This window comes from Halichoerus grypus, chromosome 15 (genome assembly GCF_964656455.1).
Source record: "Halichoerus grypus chromosome 15, mHalGry1.hap1.1, whole genome shotgun sequence".
Classification (NCBI taxonomy): Eukaryota; Metazoa; Chordata; class Mammalia; order Carnivora; family Phocidae; genus Halichoerus; species Halichoerus grypus.
In genome coordinates this window covers 26,020,829-26,040,580 of record NC_135726.1, presented here as the reverse complement: position 1 = coordinate 26,040,580, position 19,752 = coordinate 26,020,829, and the positions used below count along the sequence as shown (strand labels likewise).

General features: G+C 57.7%; 3 protein-coding genes across 8 annotated transcripts in view; 1 reads left to right on the top strand and 2 right to left on the bottom strand.

Moving 5' to 3' along the window:
• CNGB1 (cyclic nucleotide gated channel subunit beta 1) overlaps positions 1-13,114 on the bottom strand; it is an 82,702-nt gene extending 69,588 nt beyond the window's left edge. The window contains exons 1-6 of one of the 5 annotated variants that reach the window (XM_078062856.1): positions 11,611-13,114; positions 11,378-11,480; positions 10,258-10,327; positions 5,896-5,975; positions 4,283-4,453; positions 3,503-3,576 (exon numbers count right to left, since the gene is read on the bottom strand). The gene's annotated coding sequence lies outside the window, so the exon portion shown is untranslated. Of the gene's footprint in view, positions 1-3,502; positions 3,577-4,282; positions 4,985-5,895; positions 10,328-11,377; positions 11,481-11,610 lie in introns of all 5 variants that reach the window. The other 4 variants (XM_078062853.1, XM_078062854.1, XM_078062855.1 and 1 more) reach the window with 4 other exon arrangements.
• SPMIP8 (sperm microtubule inner protein 8) lies at positions 159-6,861 on the top strand. Of its 2 annotated transcripts, none has more exons than XM_036124276.2 (7): positions 159-448; positions 3,967-4,028; positions 4,296-4,470; positions 4,895-4,956; positions 5,175-5,239; positions 5,593-5,625; positions 6,729-6,861. In XM_036124276.2, exons 1-7 carry the CDS (start codon positions 226-228, stop codon positions 6,757-6,759), a joined length of 651 nt encoding a protein of 216 aa, XP_035980169.1. In that variant the 5' UTR covers positions 159-225; the 3' UTR covers positions 6,760-6,861. The 2 variants fall into 2 exon arrangements, with proteins under 2 accessions (XP_035980169.1, XP_077918986.1); XM_078062860.1 differs by having other exon boundaries at positions 4,895-4,965; positions 5,094-5,239.
• A 132-nt stretch (positions 13,115-13,246) lies between the features above and the next one.
• ZNF319 (zinc finger protein 319) lies at positions 13,247-19,420 on the bottom strand. Its single transcript, XM_078062859.1, has 2 exons — positions 19,120-19,420; positions 13,247-17,113 (listed from the first exon to the last, which is right to left on the bottom strand). Exon 2 carries the CDS (start codon positions 16,856-16,858, stop codon positions 15,086-15,088), a length of 1,773 nt encoding a protein of 590 aa, XP_077918985.1. The 5' UTR covers positions 16,859-17,113; positions 19,120-19,420; the 3' UTR covers positions 13,247-15,085.
• Between the last annotated feature and the right edge of the window lie 332 nt (positions 19,421-19,752).

Genomic DNA, 19,752 nt, shown 5'->3' with positions numbered 1-19,752 from the left:
ACTCCCATGCGGCCGCTTTTAGACCGTTCTGAGCCACACACACCCTCTCCTGACCTGTCAGAGCCCTGAGCACGCGCGCGCGGGTGAGTCTGAATGTCCCTGACTCCGCAGGCGATGCCCCCAGGTCTGGGTAGTAGTGTTGGACGAGTAGAGAAATCAGCCCCGGCCAAGGTTGTGTCACCCCATAAAAGGGTGTTGGGTCGGGGTGTCTCTGCTCCCCCAGCCATGACCCGCATCATCGACCTGGTGCCCTGGGACAACTGCTCCACGCACGCGTTCGCATCCCCTGCCATCCTGCTGCCGCTGGAGCCGCCACGCAACCAGCTGGCGGGCGTGAAGCAGCAGCTCTACCACCCGGCCCTGCCCAGCCTGCGCCGCATGGACATGGACTCGGTCAGGGCCTGCCTTTCCGACGAGCACTGCCGGTCCACCACCTACTGCCGCAGAGGTCCGGCCACCGGGCTGCCGCTGGCCACCGGCCGCTCCGGGCCTTGCGGGGCAGAGGTGGGGGTGGGGGGGGAGAAAAGCCAGGAGGGGGGCGGGGTTGGGGGTTGGGGGTGGGGACCTGCCCAGGTCTCAGCCTCCGCTTCCTTATCAGGAAAATTGGGTAACAGGGCCTGCCTCATATTATGCTGAGATTAAAACGAGCTGGGAGAATAGGGGAAGGGAGGGAAAAATAAAACAAGGCGAAATCAGAGAGCGAGACAACATAAGAGACTCTTAATCACAGGAAATAAACTGAGGGTTGCTGGAGGGGAGGGAGGTGGGGGGGTGGGGGACCTGGGTGAGGGGCATTGAGGAGGGCACCTGATGTGATGAGCACTGGGTGTTACATACAACCCACGAATCACTGAACTCCACCTCTGAGACTAATAATACACTCTATGTTAATTAATTGAATTTAAATAAATAAATAAATAACAAGCTAAGAGAAGCACTTAAAGTCGTGCCTAGCACAGAGCACGCGCCCAACAATAACATGACGGTGGTTACTAATGGAGAGAGAAGTGTGCAGAAGTCGTGTAGTAGGAGTGATCATAAAGCGACAGTGACAGCTTCTGCCCAATCTGCTCTCCACGTGGAAAAGGAAGAGAAAGACCCTCCTCACACTCCCCATGAATGAGAGGTGGACAGGAGAGTCTTTGGGGTGAAAAGGCCACATGCACCCAAGGAATAGCTCTTCATCGATTGAGAAGCTTGGGTGTGGAGATGGGGGTGCCTGTGAATGAATGAATGAATGAATGAATGAATACACGTTCATTTCAGCACATGTATTAAGCACTTGCTTTGTGCCTGATGCTGCCCCAGAGGGAGGGAAACAGAGAAGATAGCATGTGCAGGGCCCTGGAGGGGAAAAACTGCCCCAGGTGTTGGGGGAACTTGAGGGGTTTGGTTGGGCTGAAGGACAAGGTTGGGGCAGCAGCAGGAGCTGGGGTTGGGGACCAGGGCACTGTTACTAAGCTCAGGGAGCTTTGGAGGCAAAGGGGACCCTCTGAAGACTTGAAGCAGAAAAGAGGTCTGAGCATTCTAGGGGTGGGGAGGGGGTGGAGGATGGCTCAGAGGGACCAGAGGTGGATGGGGGCTGGGGGGGGGGTATGACACTGGGAAGGACCACAGTCTTCAGGAAGGAGTAACAGTGTTTCAGCCACTGGAGAGGGGTTGGGAAGGTATTTAGGAGATGAAGTAACAGGATTTGGTACCAGTGTGGTGAGGGGCAAGAGTGGGAAGTCTGGAATGATACCCAGTTTCCAGCTCAGGTGACAAGTGGGACGAAGGTGTCAGAGACTGCATGGAAATTTCCAGAGGCCCCATGCAGAGCCCTGTAGGGCCTAGATGGGAAATGCCGGAGGTGGGTAGGGAAGCAGTGAGGAGGGAGGCCCCCACACCTGGCCTTCTAAGGGGCAGCCGCCATGGGGCTCCGGCTAACTGCTGCGTGGGCAGGCTCAGCACGTTTCTCCCAATTTCCTGGGTTCTCTTGGAAGCCAGGAATCTAGGTTTTTAGGGACAGCTTTTGATTTAGATATGTATTTTTATTGCAAGTTTATGCCGTTAATAAAAGTAATAGAGTCACAGGTTCAAAATTCAAATGCTGTAACAATGTAGATCTTAACATCTCCCTCTGCCATCCCCCACTTCTACTGACTTACAGGTAACCTGCCAGTTTCCAATGTATCCTTCCACTGTTTACTAATGCAAATACAAACATAAATTCTTTTGCTCCCCAACTTTTTGTTATGAAGATATTCAAACATAGAAAAAAGTTGAAAGGATAATACTATGGACACCCAGTGCCTTCCACCTGCTTCAGTTAATCCATTACCATATTTGATTATTCTCTAACACACATACACACACACACACACACTCACAACTCTCACACACACTTCAGCAAACAGTTCCCAGTGACAACAACCTCCTATATGACACGATACTATATGATCACATCTAGGAAAGTTAACAATAATTCCATAACACCTACTCTTCAGTCTATATTGAAATGTCCCAAATGACCCCTAAAGATGTCTCAGTTTTAAAATCCTTCCAGAACCAGGCTGCAATCTAGGATTGCACATTGTAACTGGTTGCTATGTATCTTGTTTTAGTCTGAAATAGTCCACCCACTTTCCATTTTCCAATTGGAAAATTTCCAATTTTAATATTGGCTTTTTAGAGTTCAAAATACTTATGTTGTAGATAGTCCTACGTTGTGAATCTGAGTATTTCCTTACAATGTTGTTTACCTTGATTGTTTTCTGTAAACTAGAAACTAGGTGTAGAGGCTTGGTTAGCCAGATAAAACATTGGTGGCCAGAATCTTGCACAGGGGATGGTTGCCATGTTTGCCCTAATGCTTCAGTGGGAGACACGTAATGTCATTACCCTGCTGTTCGTGATGTGAGGTTTGATGACTTGGTTAAGGTGGTGACCTGAATGTATCTTCTTCTCTGCCTCCAATTGCCTCAGTTTTAGGCGTTAAAGCAAAAGGGAGCATACAGCATATACTCTTGGACACCTTGGAGGTTTCGTATGGAGAACTGCCTCTATTTATTTTAAGTAGCTGCCTAGTGAGGACATATCACAGTGTATTTAACGAGTCCTTTAATGACAGACACTTGAGCTGCTCCATCATTCTCTGCTCCCAGCAATGCTGAAATGGGTAGATCTTTTACCCACATCATTTCCCAGTTGTACACCTGTAATGTGGGATAAATTCCCAGAAGTAGGACCAGAGGGTCCGAAGGTATGTGTATTTATACTTCTGATAGTTAATGCCAATTGTTTTCCATAGGCTGGAACCAATTAATACCCCCTCCGGCAATATTACAGCAGTGGCCCTGTTTCCAATAACTGCACTAACTTTTGGATTGTTTCCAATCTGATAGGCAAATATTGGCATCTTAATGTAGTTTGAAGATGCATTCATCTTATTGTGAATGAGGCTGAGTGTCTTTTCATATGTTTTAGGGACCACCAGCATTCCTTGTGTTTGTGTGTGAATTACCTATGCATACAGCTGGCTCATTCTTCCTTTCTTGTCTTGATTTCTAGGAACTCTTCAGGGAAATTGCACCTCATCTGTAAAATAAGTGGAAATATTTTTTTCCCATTTGCCCTTTGACTCCTGTCAGTTTTGCCAAGCAGAAGTTTGCTTTTTGTAGTCAAAGTCATCAGTCTTCCCTTTATGGCTATCAGATTGTGAATGAGTTGATATGGCCTTCCCCACCCTAAGGTTATAAGGGAATTTACACGTTTTCCTCTAGGGTTTTTATGGTTTTGTGTTTTTTACATTGAAATCTTTGATCTACTTGGAGTTCATCCTGTTGTAAAAGTAAAAATCTATTCTATCTTGGGTTTTTTTTAAGTTGTCAAATATTTCCAGGAACTTTTGGAGAAAGGGCTCCTGAGGGGGCCCATGATGGCTGGTGGAGGAGACACCTCTTCTCCCTCTCTCCCTCTCTTCTTCAGATGACTTCGACAACGCCCACTTCACACTTTTGGGTGTCCCCAACAAACCCCTGCAGTGCTTGGTGAGTGTCCTTTGCTCCTGGCCCCGGGTTTGCTCAGGGGAGAGGGTGTGAAGGTCCTGCCTGCTCCCAGCCCCAAGTACCTCGGGTTCTTCAGCTGCCTGCTTGGGCCCCTGCCCCCTTCCCATCTCCTTTAGGGGGCTTCAGGCTCTCCGCCAAGCGCCTGGGCCGGAAGGGCCAAGTTGTCAGGCCCAGGCTACGGGCTGGTCTGGGTCGGCCCCCCAGGCTTCTGCACCTACCACTACGCCCTGACTCACATCACCCTGGCAGGACGTCACGGCGACGGGCCAGAGACTCCGCAACAGGTGCCGCGAGGGAAAGCTGGTACCCATCGTGCCGGGCATCAACCGGGTCGACTGGCCCTGCTTCACACGCGCCATTGAGGACTGGTCCCGCTTCGTGTCTTCCGCCGGCGAGTTCAAGCTGCCCTGCCCGAGCAAGAGGGGTCAGTCTACTGGGCCCGGAGGATGCCCTAGGGCGGGAGAGACCCGGAGCGCCACCTGCGGGCGAGGGGCATCGGGGGGGCTGCGACAAGGACGGCGGGGAAACCGAGGAGCAGCTGGGGCACTTGGAGCGGGCAGGACCGAGACAGGCTGAGGGACAAAGACGTGGGGCTCGTCTTAGGGAGGGGGCAGGGGCCAGGTCCCGGCCCGAGGGAGCCATTGGGCGGAGGCTGAGCGCGGGGCGGGTTCTGGGACGGGCGGAGCAGGGTCTAGAAGAGGGGCTCGTCCTGGCCGGGCGGGGCAGGCGGGACTGGCTCACCCAACGGGTGTGGGCGTGGTTCGGTCCAGGGGCGGGGCTCAGGTAAGGGCGGGGGCGGGGCTTGTTCGGGGCGGCCTGGGGGCTGGAGAAGGGCGGTCTCTCCGCAGTCGAGAGTTTCAGTGGCTACGCGGTGCGGCACTTGAAGCCGGAGGTGACCCAGAATTGGCGGGTAAGGAGGGCTGCGCGCTGACCTGTCCCTGGGGACCAGGGGGTCGGGGAGGAGAAGCTAATACGCGGGGCGGGGTGGGGAGAGGGCACCCAGAGCAGGGTTTCCCGGTCCCCAGGGCCAAGATCTCTGGCAGAGAGCGCTGTGGCGGGCCGGGGGGGCGGGGGTGTCAGTGTCCCCCCCTCGGCTCACGGATCCCCCATTCCTCTGGCCCGCGCCAGTACTGTCTCAACCAGAACCCCAGCCTGGACCGCTACGGACAGAAACCCCTGCCTTTCGACTCCTTGTAAGTGACGCCACAGGCCCCGGGACCCCATACCCGGAGGAGGGAGGATGGGGTCTTGGCCGCTTTCCTCCGAGCACCTTTAGTGACTCTTGAAAGTGTGAGACCCGGGAAAACTGCTGGGTTCCAATACACCACAAGGAAATTGCAGTTCCAAACTGAACAGATGTTTAATCAAACGGAGCATCCTGTCGTCCAGTCCCTGGCAACCCCACCTTTCGGAGTGGAGGCATTAGGTGGCACCAGGGTGGAATGTAATCCTTCTGGTGGGAGCGCCTCCCGAGATGGGAGTGAGGTGCCCCCAGAGGGTCACCCTTCCCCACCTCGGGCTCACCTTCCTCCTCCCTTTTTGGCAGGAACGCCTTCCGACACTTCGGCTCAATCTACAGGTAGGGGAATGACCCCCTCCTGCTCCACAACCGGCCACTCCTCCGTGGGGCTGTGTCCTGGCCACCTCTGGGCTCAGGCGACTCTCAGACCCCTCTCCACCCCGCCTCGAGCCAAGGGATTGGTACCCTCCGGGTGATATCAGGGCCCGATCTGCTTCCCTCTGGAGAGATCCGCGCCAGGAGAAAGCGCAGCCTACTGGGAGATGGGGGGAGCAGAGTGCATGTCCCACCCGATTTGGCTCAGACTAGGCCAAAAGGAGGGGGGCTTACCAGGGAGGAGAGCAAGGGCTGATGGAAAGAACCGAGAGTCTGCCTTCCAGGATCCGGAGAGGTGGGAAGGGCTGAGGCTCCTGTTTCCAGCAGGAAGGTGGAAGGTATTCAAGCATCTTCATCTTTTAGCCCTCTCCCAACTACCAGGCCCCCTTTCCTCCACCGCAGCAGTACCACACTCCTGGGTGTCCCCCAAAGCACCAGCACAACCAAGCACGCCACACTTTTGCTGTTTCAGGGCCTAGGTGATCCTTCCTTCTCTGCCTGGAAAATTCCTCCTCACTCTTGAAAGCCCAGCCTAGATGTCCCATCCTCCTTGGTCTTCCCTGAGGCTCCCTTGAAGCCTCTCCCCTCCAGCTCAAACCCCCTCGGGCTGGTCACCACAGATGCATCCCTATCTGATAGCACATAGACTATTGCGTTATAATTATTGATGGAAAGTTTGCCTTCTCTCACCCACCCTGTCCACACACAGGGGAACGCTTTCGGATATTTTACTATTATATACTATTATATAATGCCTGCCAGGGTAAGTGCACTAAATGTTTGAAAAATGAGTAAAGCACGGCAGGACTGGGGATCAATGAGAAACAAAGATGAGGCAAACTGGAAGGGGGTGATTGAAAGTCAAGCAGAGTCTCTGAAAATATATAATTGAAAGGAAATAGGGAGCCACTGAAGGCTCTTGAGCCATAGAGAGATAGGATGGAAGCTGTGTTTTCAGAGCTTTGAGGACAGGAAGTTGGGTTTGGGGGGCAGGCCTACAGAAGGACAGCTTGATTTTCCCCAGGACACCCTGGAAGCCCCTGCCTCAACCCTATTTCTCTCCACAGTCGTGTCAACTATCTGACCCCCTGGCATTAATCTGTGAAAAGGAAGCTGACCCTCAGGCTGCTGGACTCTGGCACCTCAGGTTCTCCAGCAGGACAGGGGGGTGTATGGTGGCACCACTCATTTCCCTACGAGGTCAGCCTGACTGGAAATAAATCTCGTAATAATAAACCAGGTCTGTGTGTGTGTGTGTGTGTTGCAGGGACTGGGAGAGACGTCAGTACCTCAGGATGCTGTCTTACCTTTACCTGCCCCCTGCCAACTCCTGGAGGACTGGTGGGGGGCTGGAGAAAGATGTTTCGTGACCCCAGGTAAAGAGTCAGGGTCTAAGCCCCAAGGCTCAGCCAGGGGTGAGGTGTAGAGTTAGCCTGGGAATTGGGTTTTCCCTGTGCCCCTGTCCCCTGCTTGCAGCCCCACAACCGGGCCCCCTCCACCTCAGACTTTGAACTTGGGCCCTAAAAAGAAAAGAGGAGGTTCAAAAGGAATTTTAGATACCTCTCTCAGAAGCTTTTACCATACCAGTATACTCTGGGGGCTTCCCTGGGTCTGGCAGGCTCTGGTGGGCTCAAGGCAGCCTCCGGGCGTGGAGCAAGAATCACCTACTCCCTCCACGTAGCTTCAGGACTAGCCCTCACATCTGTCCACCAAACTACAGAAAGGAAAGCATGTCCTGGGGATAGCCATGGGCTCTCGTGGGCCAGGTCCGGAATAACCGCACTCGAAGGGCTAAGGAAGAGTGTCTCTGGCATGGTTAGGGAGAGCCAGCTCCCTTCCAGATAGCCCACCCGCATCCCACTTGTGGGCAGTCTGCAAGGACAGATCCCAACCAGGATAAATAGCCACCAAGCTCTAAGACTATCTGAACAGGAGCGCTGCGGCTAGGGTCTGGGGCCTCAGGGATCCTTGAAACTTCTGAAATCATGAGCAAAACTGTATGTGCCCCCCCATATACATTTTCCCATGGAGAGACCCCTTGTTTTCATCTGATTCTCAGGAGAGTCAGTGCCCACAAAGGTTAGGAAACCCTGACTTACACCCTCCCCATCCCCTTCCACTAATAATTACTGAGCACCTACTGCATACAAGCTAGGTCTCAGGTGGAAGGAATTTAAAGAATAATACCAGGCTCTTATTTCTGGACTCAATGTTACGCTATTCAGAACACACTGTCATGTGACTTATTATCTCCTCCATGCCTCATATCCCATAAACACTCTGAAAAGTGACCAGAACGAATGCTATCCTATATCACAGATGGGAAAACTGAGGCCCAGATCAGGAAGTAGTTCACTTCGGCCACACCCGGAACTCAGGACTCAGAGCAAGTCCCAGCACTCGACACAGTGTTCACATACAGTTTGCGCTCAATGTCGTAGAATAAATTATGTCCCAGAATGGGAGGTCTTTTGTTCAATCTTGGGTAAAAAACGAGACAGCTTTGTCATTGTCATCTGATAATGCAGACAGAGCCTGCCTTACAGACTCTAGGCTGACTTTAATTTCTTTTAGGGGTGGAGGTGATGGTTACTATCCTCATACGGAGGTGAGGGACCATGGTGTCTGTCTGTCTGTCCTCAAGGGTGGGGTTCTGCTGACAACAGAGCAGGAGCATGGGGAGGAGCAGACGGGGAGTGGTAAACAGATCACGGAGCCCCTTCTTCCTTGGGGGCCTATCGAGAAGGTCCCCAGCTTCCTGCCATTTCATGCAGGAAGAAACCCTTTCCTCCCAGCCCAGCGGGCAGTCCACCTGGCTTGAACCTCAGGAAGCCCCTGGCAGAACCTCTTGGGGCGTCAGAGCCACATTCTGCAAACCTGAGTGCCTCCCCCAACACGACAGCTCAGAAAAGGGATAGATCCGCCCAAGGCTCCCATCACAGCAGGGATGCTGGAGTCCTGGCCTGTGTGGGCCTGGGACAGCCAGAGAGCAGGCTTCAATGTACCAGAGGGAATCAAGTGCCTGGGGCTTTCTTCCTGGCCCTGCTTCCTTGACGCTGAATGACTGGGCAAGGCCCTCCGGGAATTTGGCCCAGGGGACATTTGAGGCTTACCCGGCCCCATGCAGGGTGCAGGAAGGACACAGACCAGACGCCCTCCCTGCCTGGGAGGTGCTCCCAGTACAGGAGGAGAAAGGCAGGCCCAGCTGATTCAAACTTGAAAGCAGAAGGTGAGAATGTGGGCACACCTAAACCACACCACGTTCTTCGAGCCCAAGACACTGAAAGGTACGGTAACCCACACCAGCAATGTAATTAGGTTCTTGCTCACCAATTGTACACTGAATCCTGATTCCATAGACCTAAAAATGTGTGTCCAAGAATAAAGGAAATGCAGAGTGGATGAGCATTAACAAGCCTGATTCAGTTTGTACCTTCTTTTTTTATTATTAATTAATTTATTTTTAATTAATCTCTACGCCCAAAACGGGGCTGGAACTCAGGACCCCAAGATCAAGAGTCCCATGCTCTTCCGACTGAGACAGCCAGGCACCCTACCACTTTCTATTTTTTAAGCGTAAGATAATGTATTAAACACTTTGCAGACACCATGAGGTGGGTAATTTTAGGCCCATTTTATGGGTGATGAAATGGAGGTTAAGTGCCTGGCCCAAGGTCACACTGCTGGTGATTGGCAGAGCTGGGAATTGAAGCCAGCCTACCTGACCCTTGAGCTTGCATAGCCACCACATTCCACTGCCTTCCTGCTATGAGAGAGATACAAGCCAAGAGTGGGGAGGAAACCAGAGGGGGCTTCCTGGGGGTGGGGACATCTGATAATCCCACCCAGAGGCCAAGAGATGGGAAGAAGCCCCACTCCCACCTAGCCTGGGCCACTGTCTCCTGGCCTCAAAGTCCCCTCAGCCTCAGGGGAGGACTCTTTACTCATCATAAATAGATCATTAGAAATCCTCCCTATGGCCACTACCTTGGGGACAGTCCAGCCTCCATGGCCTCACCCACAGGTCTTCCTGGTCAGTGCCCCAGTCCACATCCCTGGCCCTGGGCCTCAATGCATTGCCCCGCACAAACCTCCCCACCAGCCTCCTTGCTATTCTGAACACCCAGGCTCTTGTCTGCCTCCTCACCTTTCAAAGCCTTCCTCCCACCTGAAATGCCTTTCCCATCACTTCCAACCCAAATCCCACCATTTCTCCCAGGCAGGCCCCTCTCAAGTGCTCCCTCCCCCCGGCCCCCCAGTCTTCCCCGATCCTACAGAACAAACTCCTAGCCTCTGGCCCACAGTTGGCTCTAAGGAAATACTGCACTTGGAGGCTCCCTTTACCTCTCTGAGTGAACACAGGGGCTCAGGAATGGGGCCTGGGGCCACGCAGAACCCACACACAGATCTAGACTAAATGAAACAACTACTACAAAGTAACAGTTGTGTTCATGACAAAGTAACACACCAAATACATCCTCACCCAGGGCCTGGGACTGGCAACAGGGATGGATCAGGGGTGAGGTGAGGGTCAGGGAGGACTCACATGTAACCTTTTGTGCTAAAAATCAGAAGCTTTGACATTTCTGACCTTACCTTTTGATACATGAAAAGCTCAAACCTCTCTCCTCTGAAGTTTTAGCTGCATGCCCCGCCGCACCAGCTCCTGGATGAACAAAGGCAGGAATGCAGACCTAGGTTGGGGAAACACACACAGGCAAGAGGGAGACCCCCGCGGGCACCCCCTATTCCCACCCCTCCTGTTGACCTCCTTTTCAGGGACCTGAGGAGGACTGGGCATTCCGGGCCTGGAATCTTTATACATTTGTGACAATCAATAGCAGCCAAGGCTTTTCCTGGAGGCATGACCTTCAAGGAACAAAGAAATCCCCCGTTTGAGGATGGGATGTGGAGCTTATCACAGGCCAGCCTGGCCCAGCCTGGGAGGCCCCGGGACAACGTCCAAGGCCGGAGCAGCCCGCGGGCCTGACTGAGGCCTGCTCTGGAGGAGGGAATGAGGTAGGGAGGCGGGAGGTCAGGATGGAGGACTGGAGACAGACAGAAAACTTCCACAAAGGCGTCTGAGGAGGTCTAGGCTCTTCCTGGAGCCGCCTCTGCACAGATGGGGAGACAGAGCCTGGCGGCTTTAATCCCTCAAGGAGTCGAGGGCCCACCGGAGGGCTGGCCGCTCCCTCTGCCAGCTGGTGAAAGGCTTTCCTGTCCCCTGGCTGGACCGGGTGCCGGCACCGGGCCCAGCCATTGTGCCCAGCTTCCTGGCCCGCAAAAAGTGGGTTGGAACCAGAGCCCCAGGCCTCAGCGGCCGGAGCTGGGGGCCTGGGACGTTCAGAGCCCAGGGCTGACCCATCCCCTCTGTCTGTTCCCCACCAGGCCAGCCTCCCCGATTCCAGGCCTCCTTCACCACCAAATGCGTGGCCTTGGGCAGCCCCAGGACTTCTCAGGCGTCAGCCCAAAGGGAATACTCACGTCTGCCCTGCCCTGCCCTCTTGGTAGGAGGCTCTGACCAGCGGGCAGAGGGGACAGGGCTTATGAATGGGGTGTCAGGGTGGGGGTGGGGAGAGCCCCGACATTCAGAGGGAAGCGTTAGGGCAGCCCCCTCCGGCCTCTGACCTCCGACTGTTCTGCTCTCCCGAGTGGCCACGACGTGCCCAACCCTCCACAAAGGCCATTGCACTGCACCCTCATCCTCCCGAATTACCAGCTCCGAAGCGGGAGGCTTCTGTCCGCCTCTGTCTCTTGATCCTCCCCAGCTCTGGCTGTCGTCCCGATGTCACGGCTCACCCCAAGGTACCACCTTCTTCCTACGTGTCAGTGGTTGGGGCAAAGCGCATGATTCCCCAGACTGAAGGAGGGAGTATTAGTTTACGCCCCGCATCACAGTGTCCCAGGTCCCCTGGTGAAAATGCTCTGCTCTACAAGGGGGAGACTCACATCAGCCATGGGACGCAGGAGGTTGTGGGGGCTCCTGGGCGGGTGGGTGGGCGGTGTGGTCAGCTGCTCAAGCCTGTCTGCGCCGTTTCTGTCGCTTACAGCTGAAGCCAGACTGACACAGGAAGACTGCAGGCTGGAAGCCAGCAGAGGCAGGGAGAGGAAGAGGACAGAGGTTGATCCTGTCACCCTCCCAGAATCAGAGTGTCAGGTCTCTAAGGGCCCTTAGAGATCAGGGTCAAGAGCTCTGCTTCAGATGGGGAACTGAGGCCCCCAAGAGGGGCAGATAACAAGTGCCTGGGGTCACTTTTTATCAAAAGGCTAGGACTTGAACCTGAACATCCAGGCTCCACTCACTGCCCTGGTTTGGGCGCAGGCTGGAGCCCAGAGGCAGAGGGCCGGAGGGGCGGGGGGGCGCGTAGCTTTGTAAGAAGAGGATGGAGACAGAGCAAAAGCACCTCGCTGTAGGCTCTGTGTGAGCTCAGCCCCGCCAGGGCTCCTCCTGCCCACGCACACGAAGACCATCGAACATTCAGGAAGGGCAACCTGAAGCTATAAAGCACCAAACACATGCCAGTGCTTTCCAGGAGTCTCTGCAAGGTGTGTGGGTTTTGCCTAAGGTCACTCAGCTAGCAAGGAAGGCAGGAGTGAAGCCTGGCACGGACACGAGGGGCCCTGGGCGTCCTCTGGCTCACAAGTGGACACCTGCAGGAAGGGACCACACGGCTCCTCAAGGGAGGACCTCCCAGGGGCACACACAGAGGAAGTAAGGGGTTTGGGGTCTGGGTCACCTCTGGGGTCCTCCTTAGCCTTTCCACTAGCTGTCTGCACCCAGTTTTGAGCCCCCCTGTGGCATGGGCAGCTCCTTGTCCTCTTGACTTTCTACTCTCCCCACCCCCACCTCCGGGGCAAGGTGCTGACCACCCTCCCCTAGCCTGGGGAGGCTGTTTCTCCCTCTCTCCCCACCTCCACCCCTGCCTTTGAGAAAATGGAAGGAGCCTGAGTCACAGCTGGCCCACTGGGGGCCTGGGGCAGGGAACAGAAAGGTGGGTTGGAAGGCCAAGGAGGGAGGCAGCTGGCTGGACACGCAGATGGATGGCCACAGGATGGGGTGAGTACAAGTGGGCTGAGAGCAGGCAGCCCTCTGCGGCAGGGCACCTGGCTGGGGCCACTGCTGCTTCGGGCAAGCCCTGGTTTCCCACGGGCGCGGAGCAAGCACTCATGCTTACCAGGCCGGGCTCCCGGCTTCTTACCATCCACAAGCTGCGTGTCCCTCCCAGCCCAGCTCCCTCCGCTGGGGCTGCAGTTAGACCTCCAGCAGGTCAGGAGGCCGCAAGCCTATCCCTTAGGGCCCCGAGGACTGTCAGCACCTTCGCAGCTTTCCCCCCAAGCCCAGGGCCTCCATAGGGGACGTCATGAATCCTCACAGCAATTAAGCAAGGCAAGGGAGGCAACTGAGTCCCAAAGAGGTTGAGTGACGTGCCCAAAGTCACATGACCAGAACATTCAAAACTCAGGATTCGAACCCAGCCTCACGTCCCGATTCCAAGCCTGCCACCCGAGGCTGCACCCCTCTGTCTCTCTCCATGCCCCATCATCCCCCAGGGGAAGAATGACCAGAACAAGCAGAGCTTTGGTCTGTGATGGTCAATGTCTTTACTTCTAAAGCATACATTGGACTCACTATATATTAACATCAAAAGGGGCTATCTAAAATGGAGTCATTCTTTTTAAAAATCCAAATTTTCACATTTTTATATAAGATCCAAAATGACGTGAAATTAAACTATACAATGTTATGAACAGTATAACAACTGCTTTTAGAAAGCAAAAGGAAAGGGAAAATTTTGCAGTTGGGCCTGTTGTCGGCCCGGGTTCCATGTCTTTTGAGGCATTGTGACTGAGAGCCAGCACCGAGGGGAAGGACCGGCCCCTCTCTGCAGGCACAGGAAGGGAGCCTGGTCCCATAGAGGAGGCGGATGCGGGCTGTTCAGCCTTCTCAAGGTGGGAGCGAGACAAGGCGGGCCTCCCTGCTCCTCTGGGCCCTTGGTGCAAGCACTGATTAAAGTCTTTCCAGACCCACGCCCAAGGAGGGCTGGAAGAGGGCGGGGCAGGGGCACAGCTGGGTTCACAAGAATCATTTTGATAATAAAGGTCCTTCGGGCTTCCCCAGGAGGGCCCCCACTGGCCAGTGATCTCAGTCAACTCCAGGCACCTACCAGCTCCCTTAACAACCCTCTGCCCTGGCCTGCTCCCTATTGCCCTGGACACCCTTGACTCCATGAGCCCCGGTGGGCAGGCAGAGACCTACAGGGACCCCGGGAGGACCCCAGAATCTCTGGCCTTGGAAGTCACTGGATAATGTCCAGGGCATCTTGGCAGCGCAAGACCCCCGGGGTCCAGCCCAGGAGCCAGACTGACGGGGAAGGTTCCCAGGGGCTGGGAGAGCACTGTGGAGTCAGAGTCCTTTCACACCCCACCCCCACCCTGGGTGCCAGGCCCAGTCTTGGCCCTGAAGGAGAGCAGGCGCAAGCTGTTTGGAGCCACGCCCTTGACACTTTGGTTCACACATTCAAGGAGGAGGACACTTGTTTGCATCCACTGGTAAGACCGTGGACTTGGCCCTGCTTCCTCCCAGGCACCAAGGTGGTCTAACAATCCCCTTCTTTCTCATCAGTAGTTCGGTCTGGCCGAGAACACATTCCCCAGAGCTTGGAACCATGCTGCAAAGGTAGGAGGGGCACTTTCCGAACAGCAGGATTAGGCCTCAGAACAAAAGCCGCCGTTCCTCCCTTCCCTGTGGAGGGCACTGTCCCTGGCTGAGTGTGTCCCGGGAGAGCTTCTCTGCCTCCTCCCCTCTAGCTGGGCCGATTCTCTGCAGACACACCCAGCTCACAGATGTGCAGCCGTCCTGTATGTCTCCCTGGGGGAACCCGGGGGGCCACACGGCCCCCACCTGGAGCAGACAGAGAGGCCTGCGGCTCAGGCTCACCGTCTGCCCTCCTGGGCCCCAGGACTACATCACAAAGCTGGCGGGCTCCCTCAGACGGCGACCTGAAGGAAGATGCCCTACATCCAGCCCACCTGTGGGATCCAGCCCTTCTCCCAGGCCCGCCCATGACCATCCTCTTTCCTAACCCATCTGGTTTCTAATTAGGCTGAAAAGTTTGGGAAGGTGGAGCTGGCAACAGTCCCTCCTTGGGGTGGAGGGAGGCCACTTGACTTCCAGCCTGGTTCCAGGCCTCCAGAGACAAGGGAGGCTGATGGCTCTCAAGTAAAGGAATCCTGTAATGGGAAAGAGGTTTGTGGGATCAGGGCCAGCCACAGCGATCTGGCTCCCCCCACCCCTCCCTCCAGGCCGGTACCGGGAGCGCCAGGCCCCCCCAGCCCCACCCCCCGGCTGCCCGGGCGCCCTCGGTCCTCAGACCACCCAGCCGGGCGGGGGAGGGCCCGGTGGGGACCGCTCGGAGGCGCGCACTCAGGGCAGGCAGGCGGCCACCTGGTAGGCGCCCTCGGCGGCGGCCGCGGCGGCGCTGTGCTGGGCGCTGTGCTCCTGCAGCAGGGCCACGTCCAGGAAGCGCTCGCCGCACCACACGCACTTGAACTGCTGCTCGCGGGCGTGCACGCCCTGGTGCTTGTTGAGATGCTCGCGCTGCTTGAAGGCCTTGTCACAGCTGGGGCACTTGTAGGGCTTCTCGCCCGTGTGCACCCGCCGGTGCCGCTGCAGGTCTGACGCGTACTTGAAGCGCTTCTCGCAGTCCGGGCACTTGAGCGGCTTCTCGCGCGCCGGGTCGCAGCGGTGCTGCACGAACTCCGAGGACGAGAAGAAGCGGCGCTCGCACAGGGTGCAGCGCAGGGGCTTCTCGGCGGCCGAGCAGTGCGCCAGCTGGTGCTTCTGCAGGGCCGACGCCCGCTTGTAGGCCTTGGTGCACACGGGGCACTTGAAGGGCCGCTCGGCCGCGCCCGGCAGGCACTTGTGCCGCAGCAGCTCGGCCGACTGGTCGAAGCCCTTCTGGCACACGGGGCACTTGAAGAGGGTCTCGAGGGTGTGCACGTGCTGGTGGTAGAGCAGGTGGCTGGGCTGCCCGAAGCCCTTCTCGCAGAGGCCGCACTTGAAGGGCTCCTCGGGCTTGTGCGTGCGCCGGTGCCGCATGAGCGCGTACTGCTGCTTGAAGCCCATGGGGCACAGGTCGCACTTGAAGGGCCGCTCGGCGCTGTGCGTGCGCTCGTGCTGCCGCAGGTCCGACGGGCGCTTGAAGGCCTTCTGGCACTCGCCGCAGCGGAACGGCCGCTCCCCGCTCGGCGTGCACGGGTGCTGCAGCAGCTCCGACGACTCCTTGAAGTGCAGCTCGCACACGTTGCAGCGGAAGAGGTGGTGCTCGCCCGAGTGCGCGTACATGTGGCGCACCAGGTGCGAGCGGTGCTTGAAGGTCTTCTCGCACACGGCGCACTTGTACGGCCGCTCGGAGCTGTGCGTGCGCTTGTGGTGCACCAGGTGCGAGGACTGGCTGAAGCTCTTGTCACACAGCGTGCACTTGTACGGCTTCTCCCCGGTGTGGATGCGCTCGTGCCGCGACAGCTCCGACAGGTGCTTGAAGGGCTTCTGGCAGATGGGGCAGCTGTACGGCTTGTCGGCTTGCTCCGCGGGGGCCACAGCCGGCGGCGGGGGCGGCGGGGGCGGCGGCGGCGGCGCGGGGGCCGGGGGCAGGGAGGTGGCCGCAGCGGCGGCGGCGGTGGCCGCCGGCTCGGCCGCCTCGGCCGGCTTGTAGGTCTTCTCGCAGATGGAGCATTTCACCAGGCCGCTGGCGCCGCTGTGCGCGCTGTGGTGCTGCGCCAGCGAGGTGAGCAGCGAGAAGCCCATCTTGCAGACGCCGCAGACGAAAGGCTTCTGTTCGGCCTGCACACACTGGTGTTCCAGCAGGTCTGTGGCCTGATGGAAGATCTTGAGACACTGCGTGCACTGGAAGGAGCGGTCGTGGCCCGCCAGGCACTGGTGCTCGTGCGGGCTGGACAGGTGCGCCAGGTCGTGACCACACACGCCGCACTTGGGGCCCGGCTCGCCGGCCGCCTGCAGGGGCGCGTGCTGCGGGGGCTGGAGGCCCGGGTCCGGCTGCAGGAGGATGCCGTAGACGGCACAGCCCAGGGGGTTCTCGGCCGAGCCCGGGGGCAGCGCGTGCTCGGCCAGGGCGGGTGGTGGCTCGGCGTGGTGCTGGGGCTGCGTCTGCGGGGGCTGCTGCCAGCTTTCTGACATGCTTGGGAAGACGAAACAGGGCTTGGAGAGTAAGGGCTTCAGTTTCCCGCCGAAGGTGATCCAGCCCAGAGAGAAGCTGCCCAGGATCAGGGATGGGCAAAGACCTCAGAGGAGGCACACAAGGGGGACTGGTCAGACGGCCGGCGGCATTAACCAAGACGGACTGCCAGGCTCTGCCTACGGGACGCGGGGCTCTCGAGGGCAGGGTGCCGGGGGGCGAGGCCAGAGGGGCTCTGCCTTCCCCGATGACTGGTTCTGGAGGGAAGAGAAAAAGGGTCAGCTTGACGCCGAGATCCGCGGCTGGTCCCTGGGCCCCTCTCCCCGTTCGGCCCACACTCGCCACACTGCTGCCACATCAGGGAAGAGAGGGGTTCAGGGCTGGAAGACCCGCTCTCTTCACACAGGACCAAAGAAGTCTGCTGGCGGCTCAGCCCCTCCAGCAAAGAGAGCCTCCGGGCTCCCCAGCCTACCGCCAGCCCTCTGTAGCCAGCTGTCTCACAGATAAGGGTCTGGGATGATCTGCGCATAATACAAAGAAGTCATAAATTCTGCTCATGCTCCAAAGGAAGAGGGAGGCCCATGGCGTCCAAACCGATTTCAGCAGCGTAACTTTTTTTGTAAACAAAATTCTTACTTGGAAGCCCAATATGTTATTAGATAGAAGCAGAGAGGCACTGGTGGAGGATGCCCCGAGGCCTTCGAGCTCTTTTCCCCTGGCTGCCCTGAATCTCAACCCAGGACATCCCTGCTCAGGGTAACAACAGCCTGCTGAGACCGAGAGCCAGGCCTCCCAGACCTGAGGGCCCAAGAGCAAATGGCCTCAGGCAGCCAATATTTAAAACAACTACAGCAACCGAGGACCATCTCAAAAAACTGATTTTGTGAGGGGCTGACCCACATCCCTCTCAACTATCCGCTAGGCCCTCTATCCTGACCACGTGCCTGTTCTTCCTCCACCCAACAGTTAGGATGGCCTTGCAGAGACCTGAGCCAATATATGATGGGGTAACGATGATAGGTCCATAGACCCAGCCAGCCTAGAGGGCTCCACAGCAGAACATCCCCGCTCTAGTTATCTCCCAGAGCACCCAAAACTCCTAAATCCTCTGAATCTGACAGTGCCAAGGCCCGCAGGAAAAAGTGGGCAATCGGGAGTTTGCCTCGGCAATGTGGGAAGTAGCATGCTAAGCACAGAGCATTTCTCCTCTTCCCAGGACAACCTGGAAAAGACAACCTTTCCAGAGGCAACTCCATTCCCTTGCTCCAAGTCTCTAACATTTTGGGTAATCCATGGAAGGGAAAGACCACCCAGCCCAGGCAAATCTCTAACTCACCACTTTGTGGCAGCAGAAGGTAATGAGAGCGAGAGGGAGGAACTTTTAGAATTACATGCAACCCACTTTCAGGTTTCCAGCTCCTCTGCCTCAAACATTGAAAAGTTTCTAAGTTTTCTCCTGAGGGAAAGAGGAGAAAAAAAGGGGATGCCTTCACAGGCCAGCCCTGCCTCTAACTGTTCTGCCAAAGAAACCTAAGAGTCAGGCGAAAAACTGTCACCCACAGCATCTTCCGGGTAGGAAAGAAGGAAAGGAGCCGCTGCTCGTGGTGGACGCAGCAGGTTGCATGAACAAGCAGGTAGGAAGCCTCCCCAGGAAAGAGGGAAGAGGGGCTACTCTGAGCGCAGTCTAGGTCCGGATGAGCCAACCCAGATGAATTTTTTTTTTTTTTCCGGCATGAATGGCTGCCAGAACCAGGGTCCCGGATCCTGGGCCCCCAGCTCAGCTGCCCACCCCTGCCCACTTCCAGGAAGGTGCGACCCGGAGGCCTCTCTGATCATTCCGCAAAGAGGAGAGACTTGGGTAACGGAGGCAAAGGGAGGCCCCCACCTGCGCCCCACGCCAGCCCTTCCTCCTCCCTGGGAACCCGAATGAAAGGCGATCACCTCCCCGCCGGCACTGCCCGCCAGCCCGGCTGGGCTGCCTCCTGTCAGCCCTCACCAGGAACGGCCAGGCCGCTACGGGCCGGAGCGCCGGCCCCGCGGGCGATTGGGCCCGAGGAAGGCCCCAGGGCCGCAGGCTGGGCCCGGTTAGTAGCTACGCGCCCCGGCTGGCCTGGGGCCGCCCCAGAGCTCAGGAGGCCGCCGGGTCGGGCCGGAGGTGGAAGGGGGGGGAGGTGGTGGTGGTGGCGGGCGGGCCGGCTGGGGAAGGGGTGCGGCGGGCGCGGGAGTGGCCCCCAGACGCAGCCCCGGGCGCCCCGCCGCTCACCTGCTCCAGGCCGCCCGCGGGGTCAGGCGCCGGGCGAGTGGCGACCGGCTGCTCTCTCGGCCGCCCCTTTATTCCGGCTCCAGCGGCGGCGGCGCGGCCTACGCGCACTGCCAATCCCCGGCCTCGAGTAGCGGCGGCGGCCGGCCCGGGGGCGGGGAACGGGCTAGCGGCGGCCGGAACCGAGGAAGCGACGTGCGTGGCCGGGATAGCGGGGCCAGGGCGGAGGAGCGCCGGGAGGGCGGGCGGACGGACCGACGGCCTTGCAGAGACCGGCGGACAGGCGGGCGGCGCGGGGGCCAGGGAGGCGGGGCCGGGGGAGGAGCGGCAGCCGGGGCGGCGGCGGCTGCGGGAGGAGCGGGCGGCACGGAGCGAGGCCGCCCCCTGCCGGGGACCCCGCGGCCGGGCCGGGTCGGACAGTCGGGCGTGCGGGGTGGCTCTCCAGTTGCCTGACCTGCACGCCTCAGCGGACCCAGGGAGGGCGCCCGGCTTCCGACCAACCTGCTCGGCCTTGGGGGAGGGGGCTCCCGCGACCCGACCTGCGACCCGACGCCCGCGCTTGAGAGGAGGGGCCTCCTAGACCCTCTGATCTGGAACTGACCCGCTTCTGACTGCTCAGCTTGCTCTTAGGAGACG